This window comes from Accipiter gentilis, chromosome 37, assembly GCF_929443795.1.
Source record: "Accipiter gentilis chromosome 37, bAccGen1.1, whole genome shotgun sequence".
NCBI lineage: Eukaryota > Metazoa > Chordata > Aves > Accipitriformes > Accipitridae > Astur > Astur gentilis.
In genome coordinates this window covers 44,433-61,644 of record NC_064916.1, presented here as the reverse complement: position 1 = coordinate 61,644, position 17,212 = coordinate 44,433, and the positions used below count along the sequence as shown (strand labels likewise).

The 17,212-nt window shown below is 62.1% G+C and overlaps 1 protein-coding gene across 1 annotated transcript; it reads right to left on the bottom strand.

Moving 5' to 3' along the window:
• Positions 1-6,796: 6,796 nt before the first annotated feature.
• On the bottom strand, positions 6,797-16,754 carry BCL3 (BCL3 transcription coactivator). Its single transcript, XM_049793215.1, has 10 exons — positions 16,513-16,754; positions 15,016-15,155; positions 14,701-14,872; positions 12,694-12,802; positions 12,228-12,432; positions 11,759-11,847; positions 11,383-11,460; positions 9,879-10,046; positions 7,882-7,975; positions 6,797-7,410 (listed from the first exon to the last, which is right to left on the bottom strand). Exons 1-10 carry the CDS (start codon positions 16,752-16,754, stop codon positions 6,977-6,979), a joined length of 1,731 nt encoding a protein of 576 aa, XP_049649172.1. The 3' UTR covers positions 6,797-6,976.
• Between the last annotated feature and the right edge of the window lie 458 nt (positions 16,755-17,212).

The following is a 17,212-nucleotide window of genomic DNA, read 5'->3' as shown; positions in this document are numbered from 1 at the left end:
CCTAACCCTGACCCCAACCCCAACCCTAACCCCTAACCCTAACCCCATCCCTAACGACCCTAACCCTAAACCCTTAACACTAAACCTAACCCCTTAACACTAACTGTAACCCTAACCCGGACCCTATCTCCTAACCCTAACCCTAACCCCTAACCCTAACCGTAACCCTAACCAACTAACCCTAACACTCACCCTAACACCTAACACCCAACACCTAACAGTAACCCTAACCCTAAACCCTAACCCTAATCCTAACCCGAACCCTCACCCTAACCCCTAACACTAACCCTAACCCTAACCCTAACTGTAACCCTAATCCGGACCCTAACTCCTAACCCTAAACCTAACCCTCACCCTCACCCTAAACCTAACCCTAACCCCTAACCCTAACCGTAACCTTACCCTAACCTCTAACCCTAACCCTAACCCCTAAATGTAAACCTTTTCTAACAAGGTGCAGGATGTGTGCCGTTTCCGAAACAGGTTCGGCTGAGGACGAGAGCCATGAGACGTTCCTCCTCTGGGCAAGCCCGGGTCCTGAGTCCTGTTGTACCTGTGAATAGGCTGCAGGGGGACGGTGAAGACCAGCAACAGCTTTCAGGGCTGCCACCTTCCGTGTGTGTCAAGGAGCCGGACGTGGGCTTTTTCGGAAACAGGCTCTGCCGAGGATGTGCACCGTGAGATGTTCCTTCTCTCAGTAAGCAGAGGTGCCCAGTGCTGTTGTTCCAGTGCATAGGGTGCAGGAGGACGGGGAATACCAGCAAGGTGTTCCAGGCCTTGTAGCTTCTTTGTGGTAGTAAGAGCCGGACGTTTGATTTTTGGGAGAAAGGCTCCGACGAGAACGAGCATCATGAGATGCTGAGTGTCTGGCGAATTAGAGATGCTTTCCATTGCCTTGTCAATGCCACCTTCCCTGGGAAGTGATCCCAGCTGCTTGGCTTCCCTACCTTCTAATTCCAAGCTATTAGCCCCATTGTCCCAGCATCGGAGGAGCCAGGTGATAATATCATCACCTATACGGCGGCCAAAATCTTTTCACAAATCCCGCAGCTCACTCAAGGATAGGGACCGGGTTATTACATCTGGTTCTGCCTCTTCCTCCTGTTCCCGTGATGTCCCTGGTTCACCTTCATCCTTCGCTAAGCAAACTGATTTTTTTGTATATTTCCTTTTCTGTACGGGGGCAACCGATACCGGTCCAGGTTGGTCCTCTGGTTCAGTTGCAGTATCGCTTGCCAGGCTCTGGATAACTGCAGTGTCTGTCGCCGAGCTTTGGATGGCCGCGGTGCTCATCGTTTCGTTGTTAGGCCTAGAGACTTTCTCTTCCCCTTGAGGGTACCGAGTAGTGTCAAACAGGGCTCGATAGGCACGGGCCAGGCCCCAGCACGTTGCAGTGATTTGTATCTCTCTGGAGCTGCCGGGGTGACAGCATACCTTTTCTAAATATTTTACTAGTTCTTCTGGATCCTGCACTTGTTCAGGGGTGAATTTCCAAAACATGGGAGGTGCCCTCTTTTCTAGGTACTTGCCCATACTACCCCACACACCCTGCCACTCATCGTTATCTAGCCTGGGGGCACATCTCTGGGTGATCTTCTTAAATAGCTCTTTAACCTTAAACGAGAGCTGAACCACATTCAGAAGTATGCTAGTTCCTAGCAGTAGGGCTAGGACCGTGCTAGTCCCAACACCCCAGGAGTATTCAAATTTTCCAAAATTCTCCAACACCACTGTAACTGGACTGAAGGAGAAAGGAGAGGGGAAGAAAGGTACCCCACCCATAGACTGGTTTTCCATGGAGGAAAGGTAAAGGGTATAATTAGTAATAGTTTCCCACAGGTGGCTCCCGCTGTATAAAGGTGACAATGCTAAGTGCAAATACCGGATTAATCCCACAGCCGATGACTTTATCATACCATAAACCAGTGTCATACCATACATCAAAGCAAAAACCTTAATCCACCTCCCACGGATGATAAGCAGTGGAAGAGGAACTATATACAGCAAGCGAGGTGATACATAACAGAGCTTTAACAGCCAGAGCAACAACTCTAAGAACACACAAATCAACATAAAAAAACGCTTGGAACAAATTTGTTTTAACAAGTTGTGGTCAGGCTTGTCATTATCTCAACCCTTCGTGCCCCACGTTGGGCGACAAAATGGACTGTCGTGGTTTAACTCCAGCCAGCAACTAAGCACCACGCAGCCTCTCGCTCGCTCCCCCCCATCCAGTGGGATGGGGGAGAAAATCGGGAAAAAAGTAGTAAAACTTGTGGGTTGAGATAAGAACGGTTTAATAGAACAGAAAGGAAGAGACTAATAATGATAACGATAACACTAATAGGATGACCCCAGCAATAATAAAGGAGCCGAATGTACAAATGATGCGCAGTGCAATTGCTCACCACCCACCAATCGACACCCAGCTAGTCCCCGAGCAGCGATTCCCCCGCCACTCCGCAGTTCCTATACTAGATGGGACGTCGCATGGTATGGAATACCCTGTTGGCCAGTTTGGGTCAGGTGCCCTGGCTGTGTCCTGTGCCAACTCCAGCTTTCTCGCTGGCTGGGCATGAGAAGCTGAAAAATCCTTGACTTTAGTCTAAACACTCCTCGGCAACAACTGCAAACATCAGTGTTATCAAGGTTCTTTGCATACTGAACTCAAAACATAGCACTGTACCAGCTACTAGGAAGACGATTAACCCTATCCCAGCTGAAACCAGGAGAGCAGCTTTGCGGGAGACCTTATAGCAGACTTCACGGTACGTAAAGGGTGCCTATAAGAAACCTGCAGAGGGACTTTTTACAAGGGTGTACGGCCATAGGACAAGGCGGTAACGGCTTTAGTCCTAAAGAGGGTACATTTAGTTTAGGCGTTAGGAAGACGTTTCTCACTAGGGATGGCGAGGCACTGGAACGCATTGCCCAGAAAACCTGCGGATGCTCCCTCCCTGGAAGCATTCAAGGCCAGGTCAGACAGGGCTGGAAGCAACCTGATCTCGCAGAAGTTGTCCCTGGGGGGGTTGGAACTAGAGGATCTTTATGGTGCCTTCCAACCCAAACCATTCTACGATTCTATGACATTCAAATCCAACCACAAAACTCCTCTGAGAAGGGCTGGTGAACCCTCCTCCCTTTCCCCAGCAGTCCCAAAACTTTAGAAACCCCTTTTCTTCTCCTCAACTGTCAGGAAAGGAACCCCACTGCTTCCTGACACCTCCTGCCCTCAATTTGCACCCCTCAACCCCCTTCAGTGGCTACTCCTGAGGAGCCACTCTTCTGAGCCACATCCCAAATTCTGGGGGCACCTCCTAACCTACAGCTCCCCAGAGACTCCGAGCTCTGCTCCATGCCCACAAAATAAAGTCAAGTCCCAAGGCTTGTAATCTACGAGGGGCCTGCCACCAGCTGCAAAGATTCTAGGGACAACGTGGCATTCTGTGGGCAATGAGGAAAGGCATCCCAAACCCTGAAGGGCACTGTGCCTCACGGCCCTTCTGCTTTCTTCAGAAATACTAAAACTCCATATACAAATACATACAAGACATTCACCCTAACCCCTGCTAAACAACATCACCATCGGTCCCGTTAAGAGAGATATCAGCAATATACACAGCATACAGCAGAACTGGTGAAGAAAACAAGGTTCCATTTTCAATACAGTTGGGAATTCCAGGAAAACACATTTCATGAAGAATTAAAACAAACAAACCAACAATGCCTACTATTAAACCATCTTTCTACCCCTAAACACTCAAAACAAAACTACTGACCTGAAAAAAGAAAGACAGAAAAAAGAAAAAAAAAAAAGCAGCTGTATACTAAATGTTACTTTCTACCACACATGCTGCTGAACCTTGACTGGTCCTGAAGCTCTTAGCTCAGGCAGACACCTCTTCCCAAAGGGCTCAGCCAGCTCAAAAGCTGCAAAGCACTCAAGGAAGAGCTGAGCACCAACACCAGAGAAATCCAGGAGCACAACGAGCTCCCTTAGCAGAGGCTGTGGCTCAAATACCCCGAGCCTCCACCCACCACCCTTAGCAAAATCACCTGCGAAAGGAGAAGGGCAAACCCCCAGAAGTTATAGAGTCAGCCGGAGGGGCAGCAGCACTGTTCTCACCTGCCTTAAATTTACAGCAAATGAGACCCTGAGCAGAGAAAGTAACCCCCCCAGGAAATGACACTACTTGCTCCTGTGCTGCAGCTACACCTATTGCATCAGTAATGGGACCAGGTAGGGAATTAAACTTAATTTTTCTGGGGTGTAGATAGAAAATTATAGATGCCTTTCTAAACTAGGTAAGAAAGTAACTCATTAAATGCAATAACAATGTAGTTATTAAAATCACATCAGTCACTGGCGAGGCCAGCAGACGCAATGGTAAGTTGGCAGCTAAGCGCTAGACTGAGGCAGACTGGGAGGTTCCCAAGGCCCAGGAGCCCCGGTGAAAAGCAGAGGGACCGTGCAGAGCTGGCAGCTCTTGTGAGAGAGGCTCTCACCTTCTCTGAAAAACTCAAGAGGAGATCAGAGCTAATAATAGATGTCTTTGGGGTACCAGGGACCGAATGGAAAAAGTCATAAGCGAGACAGGAACTGAACAGAGACACCCTAGACAGCAGAGAAAATATAAGGATGTGCTAGGTGGCAAAGAGAGACGGGAGACTCTGAGGGAATACTAGAGATGGAAAGGGAGCAAAATTGCTACAGGGTGCCATGGAGAACAAGGAAGCATCCTGACTGGGAGGAGGAGAGGTGTCCTGAGGGGCCAGACAGACAAAAAGCGGCTCTGGGACAACAAGGAGGATCTTGGGTGGTCTTCTCACCAGGGTACAGATGTCCTCAGGTGGCCAGAGTAATCCTAGTGGTCTGTGGCTCAAAGATGGCCTCACCTAAAGTGCCTCAAGACTGCTATGGAGCACAAGGCATTGGGGCTGGGAGTAGAAATGTCTCAAGGGAGCCAGAGAGACAGAAAAAGGATTGGGGACACAATGATTAAATCCAGAAGGGGTTTGAACTGAGTAAAGGTGAAGTTGGAGAGCCAGGGGCCAACTAGAGGCACGGCTAGAAGGGAGAGAGGACAGAATAACTGGGCTGGTCACAGATAGGGACTCGGGAAGGTTTCTGAGGGAACGAGAGGGGTGCAAGGTCCGCTACAAAGCTAACAGTGCGCTAACAGCAACCTCGAAGGCATCAGAAGGCATCATGATGCCAACAGAAGGCTCCTGAAAGGGGCTAGAGGGACCAAAGAAGGCTAGGGGACACAGGGAGGAAGTCTAGAGGGCATTTGAACAGAGTACAGATGTCCTCAGGGGGCTGGAGACCAAACAGAGGCACCCTGGATGACAGAGAGGAAGATAAGAGTGCTCTGAGGCACAAAGTAAGCCTGAGGCGGGGTTCTGAGGAAACAAGAGAGGATCAAAGTTTGCTACAGAGCAAAGAGAGAGCTACAGGACACAAAGAAGGTCTCGGGGGGTATGGTGCCTGGGAGCACCGCAGTCGTGAAAGGCTCGGAGGGATGAGAGAGATCAAAAGGGAAGTAAAGTGATACCAGAATGCTGTGGAGCACAAGGAAGGTCTCAGTAGGCATCCTAGATCGCGTAGGGAAGGAAAAAGACCGCTTTGGGGAGTGGAGATCTTGGAAGAGGTGAGACTGGAACAATACTAGTCCAAAGGGGGCCTACAGAGCTAAAGGTGTGCTGGGGGGAACCTCTAACACCTCGGGAGGCATTGTGACAGTAGGGGAGGGGTTCCAAGGGGGACAGACCAAAGAAGGCTGTAGGACACACAATGAAGTCCAGAGGAGATTTGAACAGACTGTAGATGTCCTCAGGGAGCCTGGGACTGAACCGAGGTATCCCAGCTAGCGTAGAGGACAACGTGAGCGTTCCGGAGATGAAATAAGGAAAGGTTCTCGGGGACCAAGAAGGTTGCGAAGTGTGCTACAGAGCCAAAAAGGGGCTGTGGAGCACAAGGAGGGCCACAAAAGGCACAGTGAAGGGAGCAGCACGGTACTAAGAGCGTGAGAGACAGAAGGCGGCTCTGGGACACACCACAAAATTCAAGGGGATCTTCCAGCAATGTACTGAAATTCTCAGGGGATGAGCGACTAAGCGCGACCGCTGGAGGGCTGACGGGCACTTCCGGGGACCGGGAGGACCGACGGGCCATAGAGTGTGACCGCTGGAGGACTGATGGGCACTTCCGGGGACCGGGAGGACCGACGGGCCATAGAGCGTGACTGCTGGAGGACTGACGGGCACTTCCGGCACCGGGAGGACCGACGGGCCATAGAGTGTGACCGCTGGAGGACTGATGGGCACTTCCGGCACCGGGAGGACCGACGGCCCATAGAGCGTGACTGCTGGAGGACTGACGGGCACTTCCGGGGACCGGGAGGACCGACGGGCCATAGAGTGTGACCGCTGGAGGACTGATGGGCACTTCCGGGAGCGGGAGGACCGACGGGCCATAGAGTGTGATGCTGGAGGACTGATGGGCACTTCCGGGGACCGGGAGGACCGACGGGCCATAGAGTGTGACCGCTGGAGGACTGATGGGCACTTCCGGGGACCGGGAGGACCGACGGGCCACAGAGTGTGACTGCTGGAGGACTGACGGGCACTTCCGGCACCGGGAGGACCGATGGCCCATAGAGCACGACCGCTGGAGGACTGACGGGCACTTCCGGGAGCGGGAGGACCGACGGCCCATAGAGCGCGACCGCTGGAGGACTCCCGCCTTAGCCCCGCCCCCACCTTAGCCCCGCCCCTCCCGCCTCAGCCCCCTCCCCAGCAGGGTTTGTAGCCAAAATCGCTTTAATTCGCCTCATTACAGGACTAGCCCCTCCCCCGCCGGGGGGGGGGGGGGGAGGGTTAATGCTCGTGGATGGGGACAGGGGTCCCTCCCGGATGCCGGGGTCCCTTTTCCACGTGGGGTCACGTGTCCTCCGGGGGCGGGGCCTGGGCGGGGTCACCTGCCCCCTCCCACCTGGCCCCGCCCCTCCCGGGGGCGGAGCCGAGGCGGCACGGGCGGGTGTTTGCCTGCGTCGGCGGGCATCTGTGATTGGTCCGTCGGTGGGCCCTGATTGGCCGGCAGACCCAGGGAGACAAGTGGGCGGGGCAAGGGCCGTGGCGCGAGGGGATTGGCTGCGGCCTCCTGGCCGGGCGACGCCAGTGGGTAGAGGTGGGTGGGGTCCGGGTGGGCATCGGCCAATGGCAGGGTGAGGGCAGGGCCAACAGGGCATCCCATTGGCTGCCCAGCACCGCCTTCGTGCTTCACCCCCCGCTGGGGCCCCGGCCCTTGCACCCCATTGGTCGGCTCGGCAGAATCCACCCTCTGATTGGCTGCGGTCGGGGTCCGGGGCGGGCTGAGGGAGGCTGGGGGGGACACGGGGGAGGCGCGTCCTGGGGGTCAGAACAGCAGGGGGTCAGGGAGGACCCCGACCCCCCCCCCCCCCCAGGACCTTCATTGCCAGGGGACACCCCTGAACCCCCAGGGCCCCCCCCCAAACCCTGGGACCCCCCACGGGACCCCTCAGTCCCGCCCAAGACCCTCAATGCCCCCCCCGAGCCACTGAGGGATCCCCCAAACACTGGGACCCCCCCCATGGGACCTCCAGGACCCCCCAAGACCCTCTAGGACCCCTCAGACATGTCCGTCCCCCCCCCCCCAAACCCTCCCCAGGCTCCCCCAAAAATTCCCACCACCACTCAAGACCCCCAGGGACCTTCCCCTAACCTGGAGACACCCCCCCCTTGCCCTCACCCAAAACCCTAAAAGCCCCCCTTGACACACACCCCCACACCACACACACCCCCCCCCAGAGCCCTGGAACCCCCAGCCTCCCAAAAGTGTCCCAAAAGTGTCCCCCTCACCGTTGGGTGCCTGGGGGGGCCCGTCAGGGGGTGGGGGGGGGCTGGATGGGGCTGGGGGGGGCCGTGAGGCTTTTCCCCGGAGGATGTCAATGACCTGGGGAGAAGCTGGGGTCAGCACAGCGGAGCACACAAACCACCCCCCCCCCCCCAGTACTCCCCCACACCCCAAAACAACCTGCGCCATCCCACCAGTCCCCCTAGTGCACCCCTGGGTCCTTCCCCAGCACCCCCTGCCGTGTCCCCCCCCCCCCCCATATCTCCCCAAACCCTTCCACTGCACCCCAAAGCCGAGTGGCTCACCCCCCCTGCACCCCAATACCCCCATTGCACCCCACTCCTGCACCCCAGTACCTCCACTTCACCCCAGTACCTCCATTGCACCCATTGCACCCCCCTCCCTGCACCCCCATACCCCCATCGCACCCCAATACCTCCATACACCCCAATCCTGCACTCCATTACACCCCGCTCCTGCACCCCAATACCTCCACTGCACCCCAGTACCTCCATTGCACCCCCCTCCCTGCACCCCAATACCTCCATCGCACCTCAATACCTCCATTACACCCCATTACCCCCATTCCACCCCAGTATCTCCATTACACCCCACTCCTGCACCCCAATACCTCCATCACACCCCCCTCCCTGCACCCCAGTACCTCCACTGCACCCATTGCACCCCCCTCCTTGCACCCCCATACCCCCATTACACCCCACACCTGCACCCCATTACCCCCATTCCACCCCAGTATCTCCATTGCACCCCGCTCCTGCACCCCAATACCTCCATCGCACGCCCCTCCCTGCACCCCAATACCCCCATTTCACCCCAGTACCTCCATTACACCGACTGCACCCCACTCCTGCACCCCAATACCTCCATCGCACCCCACGCCTGCACCCCAGTACCCCCATTCCACCCCATTACCTCCATTACACCCCACTCCTGCACCCCAGTACCTCCATTACACCCATTGAACCCCCCTCCCTGCACCCCAATACCCCCATTACGCCCCCCACACCTGCACCCCAGTACCTCCCTCGCACCCCAGTACCTCCCTCGCACCCCAGTACCTCCATTGCACCCCACTCCTGCTCCCCAGTACCTCCATTACACCCACTGCACCCCACTTCTGCACCCCAATGCCTCCATTACACCCCACGCCTGCACCCCAGTACCCCCATTACACCCCATTACCTCCATTCCACCCCATTACCTCCATTACACCCCACTCCTGCACCCCAGTACCTCCATTACACCCACTGAACCCCCCTCCCTGCACCCCAATACCCCCATTACGCCCCACGCCTGCACCCCAGTACCCCCATTCCACCCCATTACCTCCATTACACCCCACTCCTGCACCCCAGTACCTCCATTACACCCACTGAACCCCCCTCCCTGCACCCCATTACCCCCATTCCACCCCATTACCTCCATTACACCCCACTCCTGCACCCCAGTAGCTCCATTACACCCACTGCACCCCACTTCTGCACCCCAATATCTCCATTGCACCCCACACCTGCACCCTAATACCTCCATTACACCCCACGCCTGCACCCCAGTACCCCCATTCCACCCCAGTACCTCCATTACACCCCACTCCTGCACCCCAGTACCTCCATTACACCCACTGAACCCCCCTCCCTGCACCCCAGTACCCCCATTACGCCCCACACCTCCACCCCAGTACCTCCTTTGCACCCCACTCCTGCACCCCAGTACCTCCATTACACCCACTGCACCCCACTTCTGCACCCCAATACCCCCATTCCACCCCAGTACCTCCATTACACCCCACTCCTGCTCCCCAGTACCTCCATTACACCCACTGCACCCCACTTCTGCACCCCAATGCCTCCATTACACCCCACGCCTGCACCCCAATACCCCCATTCCACCCCATTACCTCCATCGCACGCCCCTCCCTGCACCCCAATCCCCCCATTTCACCCCAGTACCCCCCCAGGAGACCCCCCCCCCCGCCCCGTACCTGCCGGCTGCTGGCCACGGCCAGGGGGGTGTCGTTGTGGTAGTTCTTGAGGGCGCAGTCGGCGCCGCTGCGCAGGAGCAGCCGCAGGACCCCCAGGAGCCCCCGGCCCGCCGCCGCGTGCAGCGCCGTGCACCCCGCGTACGACTGGGCGTTGACGCTGGCGCCCCGCTGACGGCACCCCAGATCAGCCCCGGGACCCCTGTGTGTGGCCCCGGGACCCCCCGATTTCTCATACCCCCCGCTGCATCCCCAAAGCCCCCCAATTTCTCATAGCCTCCCAATTTCTCATACCCCCCGCTGCATCCCCAAAGCCCCCCAATTTCTCATAGCCCCCCAATTTCTCATACCCCCCGCTGCATCCCCAAAGCCCCCCAATTTCTCAAAGCTCCCCAATTTCTCATACCCCCCCGCTGCATCCCCAAAGCCCCCCAATTTCTCAAAGCCCTCCAATTTCTCATAACCCCCACTGCATCCCCAAAGCCCCCCAATTTCTCATACCCCCCACTGCATCCCCAAAGCCCCCCAATTTCTCAAAGCCCTCCAATTTCTCATAACCCCCACTGCATCCCCAAAGCCCCCCAATTTCTCATACCCCCCACTGCATCCCCAAAGCCCCCCAATTTCTCAAAGCCCCCCAATTTCTCATACCCCCCGCTGCATCCCCAAAGCCCCCCAATTTCTCAAAGCCCCCCAATTTCTCATATCCCCCACTGCATCCCCAAAGCCCCCCAATTTCTCAAAGCCCCCCAATTTCTCATACCCCCCCGCTGCATCCCCAAAGCCCCCCAGTTTCTCAAAGCCCCCCAATTTCTCATAACCCCCACTGCATCCCCAAAGCCCCCCAATTTCTCAAAGCCCCCCAATTTCTCATACCCCCCGCTGCATCCCCAAAGCCCCCCAATTTCTCATAGCCTCCCAATTTCTCATACCCCCCACTGCATCCCCAAAGCCCCCCAATTTCTCATAGCCCCCCAATTTCTCATACCCCCCGCTGCATCCCCAAAGCCCCCCAATTTCTCAAAGCCCCCAATTTCTCATACCCCCCCGCTGCATCCCCAAAGCCCCCCAGTTTCTCAAAGCCCCCCAATTTCTCATAACCCCCACTGCATCCCCAAAGCCCCCCAATTTCTCATACCCCCCGCTGCATCCCCAAAGCCCCCCAATTTCTCATAGCCTCCCAATTTCTCATACCCCCCACTGCATCCCCAAAGCCCCCCAATTTCTCATAGCCCCCCAATTTCTCATACCCCCCGCTGCATCCCCAAAGCCCCCCAGTTTCTCAAAGCCCCCCAATTTCTCATACCCCCCACTGCATCCCCAAAGCCCCCCAATTTCTCATAGCCCCCCCCCCAGCCCCAATACCCTCTGAAGCCCCCAAATTCCAAGCCCCCTCCAAAACCCCCAAACCGACCCACATCCCGCAAACACGCCAAATGCCCCAAACCGCCCCCACCACCCGCCCAGCCCCCCAAACTGCCCCCCCCCCAGCCCCCCCAAAACTCACCTGGATGAGCAGCTCGGCCATCTCCAGGCTGTTGCTCTCCACCGCGTGCAGCAGCGGCGAGCGGCCGCTCTTGATGTCCTGCAAGCCCAGGGTGGGCAATGGGGGGGGGGGGGGGGGGAAGTGAGGGGATGGCAACCCCCCCCCCCCCCCAAACCCCACCACCACCACCCTCCCCTGTCCCAGTCCCCCTCTGGGCACTGCCTCCCCCCCCAGCCCCCCAAAATCCCCCAGACTCCTCCAACCTCCCCACCCCAATGCAGCTCAGACCCCTCCAGCCCATCAGTGTCCCCCTCCCAGGACCCTCCAAGCCCCCCCAGGATCCCCTGAGCCCCCCCCCCCCCCCCCCAACAAACACCCCCCCCCCCCCAAGCCCTACCACCGCGTCGACGTCGGCCCCGTGCTCCAGCAGCAGCAGGACGTTTTCGCGGGCGCCCGAGCTGACGGCCACGTGCAGGGGGGTCAGACCTGGGGGGACCAGGGGTAAGGGGTCACAGGTTGGGGGGGGGGGGGGAGGGGCCAGTCGTCATCACCCCTCCCCCCCCCCCGAGCCCACCCCAGTCCCACGCAGCTTTGGGGCAGCACGAGATGGTTTTGACAGCCCCGTCGGCCCTTGTGGTGGTGCACCCCAATTTCTGGGCCACCCATCAGCGCCCCCCCCCCCCCCACTCCTTTCAGCACCCTCATTTCGGTGCCTGCCCCCCCATTTCCATGCACCCCCACTCCCGCATTCCCCACCCCCACCCCCATTTTGGGGTGCCGCCCCCTCGTAGCCACCTGCCAGCAGCGCGGGGACCCCAACCCGCTGCCTCCCCCCCACCCCCCCACCCCATTTTTGGGGTGCTTACCCTCGTAGTTGCGAGCCTGCAGGTCGGGCCCCCCCCGGGGGCCGGGGCGCAGCAGCTCGCGCAGGCAGCGGGGGCTGCGGCTCTCGCAGGCCAGGTGGGCGGCCGTGCGTCCCAGTCGGTCCAGCGCCATCGGCGAAGCCCCGTGGGCCACCAGTAGCCGCACCAGTCCCGGTTGGCCCGTGATCACCGCCAGGTGCAGCGGGGTCTGAGGAAGCGGGTCAAGGTGTGGCCAGGGCGTGGCCAGGGTGTGGCCAGGGTGTGGCCAGGGCGTGGCCACCGACGGGCGAGGGCGCGCAGCATCCAGCTCCTCGCCTATTGTCCCCCCACGCCCCCCCCCCCCCGTGTCCCCGTATTCCTGTGTCCCTCCAGCACCCCCCTTCCAGCCCACCCCCCTCCCCCTGCTCCCCCCACCCGGACCCCACCCACCCCCCACACCCCCCCCGTGTCCCCCCACACCCCGTCCCACCTGCCGCAGGCGGTTGTAGACGTCCAGCTCCCGCCCCCCCTGCAGGAACAGCCCCACCAGGCGTCGGGCGGCCCCCAGGGCCCCCTGAGCCACGGCGATGTGCAGAGCCCTGGGGGGGACACGAGGGGACACGGGGTCACGGGGGGACGTGGGGGGACACGGGGCCATGGCGATGTGCAGAGCCCTGGGGGGGACACGGGGTCACAGGGGGACACAGAGGGACGTGGGGGGACACGGGGCCATGGTGACGTGCAGTCCCTGGGGGGGACACGAGGGGACACGGGGTCACGGGGGGACATGGGGGGACATGGGGGGACATGGGGGGACACAGGGCCACGGCGATGTGCAGAGCCCTGGGGGGACATGGGGTCACGGGGGGACACAGAGGGACGTGGGGGGACACGGGGCCATGGTGACGTGCAGTCCCTGGGGGGGACACGAGGGGACACGGGGTCACGGGGGGACATGGGGGGACATGGGGGGACATGGGGGGACACAGGGCCACGGCGATGTGCAGAGCCCTGGGGGGACATGGGGTCACGGGGGGACACAGAGGGACGTGGGGGGACACGGGGCCATGGTGACGTGCAGTCCCCGGGGGGGACACGAGGGGACACGGGGTCACGGGGGGACATGGGGGGACACGGGGGGACACGGGGCCATGGCGATGTGCAGAGCCCTGGGGGGGACACGAGGGGACACGGGGTCACGGGGGGACACAGAGGGACGTGGGGGGACACGGGGCCATGGTGACGTGCAGTCCCCGGGGGGGGCACGAGGGGACACGGGGTCATGGGGGGACATGGGGGGACACGGGGCCATGGCAATGTGCAGAGCCCTGGGGGGGACACGAGGGGACACGGGGTCACAGGGGGATGTGGGGACATGGGGTCACGGGGGGATGTGAGGGGACGTGGGGGGACACAGGGCCATGGTGACATGCAGCACCCTGGGGGGGACATGAGGGGACACGGGGTCACAGGGGGACATGGGGGGACGTGGGGGGACACAGGGCCATGGTGACATGCAGCACCCTGGGGGGGACACGAGGGGACACAGGGGGATGTGGGGGGACACGGGGCCATGGTGACATGCAGCACCCTGGGGGGGACAAGGGGACATGGGGTCATGGGGTGACGTGGGGTCACGGGGGGACATGGGGGGGGACACGGGGCCATGGCGACGTGCAGAGCCCTGGGGGGGACACGGGGACATGGGGGGACATGGGGTCACAGGGGGACACGGGGGGGCCATGGCGACGTGCAGCACCCTGGGGGACACAGGGGGACACGGGTGGACATGGGGGGGGGGGGACACAGGGGTCACGAGGGGACACGAGGCCATGGCGACGTGCAGTCCCCGGGGGGGGGCACGGGGGGACACAGGGTCACGGGGGGGACACGGGGGGACACGGCGACACGAGGGGACACGGGGGGGGGGGGACATGGGGAGGGGCGTGGGGGGACACGTTGGGGTGTCACTGAGGGGGGACACGATCGGTTTGAGGACACGAGGGGCCGCGTTTCGGGGGGAGGTGGCAGGGACCTGGGTGGGGGAGGGGGGGGAGGAGGAAGCGGCCCCTCCCCCCCCGCGCTTCCAGTAAAGGGGCGTGGCCGGGGCGGTGACGTCAAGCCGAGGCGGGGCGGGGCCGGGGCAGCCCGGCGGGGCCGGGGATTCCCCGCGGGGGGGGGGGGGCACTGAGGGGTCCCCGAGGGGGGGTCCCATGGGGAGCCATTGGAGGGCTCCTCACTTTGGGGGGGGGGGGTGTCCCATCAGGGGGGCCCCCATGGGGGGGGGTCCCTACGGGGGGGGGGGGCAGAGGGGCCCATTAAGGGGAGGGGGGGCTATTAAGGGGGGGGGGGGGCCATTAGGGGGGGGCCCAGGGGAAGGCTCATTCTGGGTTTCCCATTTCGGGGGTCGATCGGGAGGGTCCTCCTGGGGTGGGGGTGGGGGGGTCCCTACTGGGGGGACCCCCATCGTGGCGGGGGGGGGGGGTCCTCGACTCACGTGTCACCGTCCTCGTCCTGCCCGGTGGCGGCGGCGATGTCGGCGGCCAGTTGGGTTTCGGGGGGTCCCAGTAAAGCCAGGGGGGCCGGGGGGAGGGCCAGGACCCCCGGGGGGGCCGCCAACCCCGCTCCGGCGCCCCCCAGCAACGGCAACGGCAGCTCCCCCCGCAGCCCTGCATGGCGAGTGTCAGCGTGGGGGGGACACAGGACACACAGGGGGACACCCCGGGCGGCTGGGAGACCCTCAGCCCCATCCCACCCACGAAAGACCCCGGGTGGGGAGGGGGGGGGGGGGAGGTCTGGGGGGGGGTCTCACCTGAGAAGAAGGCGGAGGGCGGGGGGGGGAAGCCGAGGCCGAGGCCGGGGGGGGCGCAGGGGGGGGGCGGCGGTGCGAGGGGGACCCCGCGGGGCGCTTTCCCCGGGGGGGGGGTCCCTGCCCTTGCCCCGGGGGGGTTCCTTGCCCCGGGGTGGGGGGGGGTCCCCCTCTATCCCCCCGCATCACCGAGCGTCGCTTCCGCAGAGGCAAAGACGTTTCGGGGGGTCCAGAGCCTGGGGGGCCCCCGCGTCGCGTCCGGAGATCCACGGGCAGCTCGTCCGCCATTTGGGGGGGGGGGGGGGGGTGGTTTGGGGGGGGGGGGGGTGGGCACCGGAGTCCCCCCCCCCCCCGGGAACCTGGGTCCCCCCCGGTCGTCTGGGTCCCCTCCCGGACGCCTGGATCCCGCTGCGGAGCGGAAGAGACCCCGGGACTTCCCCGCCGGCAGCGACGGGACTTTCGGGGCCGCCTCCGCCGGGGGGGGGGGGGGGGGCCCCGGGGCCGCCCCCCCCCCCCCTTCCCCGTCCCGGCCCCCGGCCCTGGCTCCGCCCCCGCCCCGGGGACCCCTGGAGGGGGCGGGGGGTTCCCCGCCAGTGGCTCCGCCCACTGGGAGGGGTCACAGGAGGCCCGGTGTTGTACCGCCCCCTGGCGGGCGGGCGGGGGACACGCAGGCGGCCCGGCAGCCCCCACCCCAATTAAAAGGGGGAGGTGGGTGGCCCTGCAGCCCCCACCCCAATTAAAAGGGGGAGCTGGGTGTCCCTGCAGCCCCCACCCCAATTAAAGGGGGGAGCTGGGCGGCCCTGCAGCCCCCACCCCAATTAAGGAGGGACCTGGGCGGCCCTGCAGCCCCCACCCCAATTAAAGGGGGGACCTGGGCATCTTGCAGCCCCCACCCCAATTAAAAGGGGGAGCTGGGCGTCCCTGCAGCCCCCACCCCAATTAAAGGGGGGAGCTGGGCGGCCCTGCAGCCCCCACCCCAGTTAAAGGGGGGAGGTGGGCGTCCCTGCAGCCCCCACCCCAATTAAAGGGGGGAGCTGGGCGTCCCTGCAGCCCCCACCCCAATTAAGGAGGGACCTGGGCATCTTGCAGCCCCCACCCCAATTAAAAGGGGGAGCCGGGCGTCCCTGCAGCCCCCACCCCAATTAAAGGGGGGGGACGACCCAGGTGGCCAGTGCAGCCCCCACGCATGCACACACCCGCAGACGTGCACCGGCCAAAGCCTGTCCCACGTACACCTCACAGTTCCCCTGTGCAACGCACCACTGCTGTACGCCCTTGCACACGCGTGTGCACGTGTGTGTGTCCTGGCCTGACTCCCCCAGGGCCACCCACCCCCCCCGGCTCCGCCCCGGCCACGTACCAGAAACGGCACGGAAAGTCCCGGTGGTGTCACGCAGTCAGGGCCGTGCAAAGCTCCCCGAGCCCCTCGCACGCCCCTCGCACACCCAGGGCCATGCAAAGCTCCCTGAGGCCCTTGCACGCCCCTCGCACGCCCCTCACACACCTGGGGCCGTGCAAAGCTCCCCGAGCCCCTCGCACGCCCCTCGCACACCCAGGGTCATGCAAAGCTCCCTGAGCCCCTCGCACGCCCCTCGCACGCCTGGGGCCGTGCAAAGCTCCCTGAGCCCCTCGCACGCCCCTTGAATGCCCAGGGCCGTGCAAAGCTCCCCGAACCCCTCGCACGCCCCTTGCACGCCCCTCGCACACCCAGGGTCATGCAAAGCTCCCTGAGCCCCTTGCATGCCCCTCGCACGCCCCTCGCACACCTGGGGCCATGCAAAGCTCCCCGAGCCCCTCGCACGCTCCTTGCACACCCAGGGCCGTGCAAAGCTCCCTGAGGCCCTTGCACGCCCCTCGCACGCCCCTCACACACCTGGGGCCGTGCAAAGCTCCCCGAGCCCCTCGCACACCCCTCGCATGCCCCTCGCACACCTGGGGCCGTGCAAAGCTCCCTGAGCCCCTCGCACGCCTGGGGCCGTGCAAAGCTCTCCGAGCCCCTCGCACGCCCCTTGCACACCCAGGGCCATGCAAAGCTCCCCGAGGCCCTCGCACGCCCCTCGCACGCCCCTCACACACCTGGGGCCATGCAAAGCTCCCCGAGCCCCTCGCATGCCCCTTGCACGCCCCTCGCACACCCAGGGTCATGCAAAGCTCCTTGAGCCCCTTGCACACACCTCGCACGCCCCTCACACACCTGGGG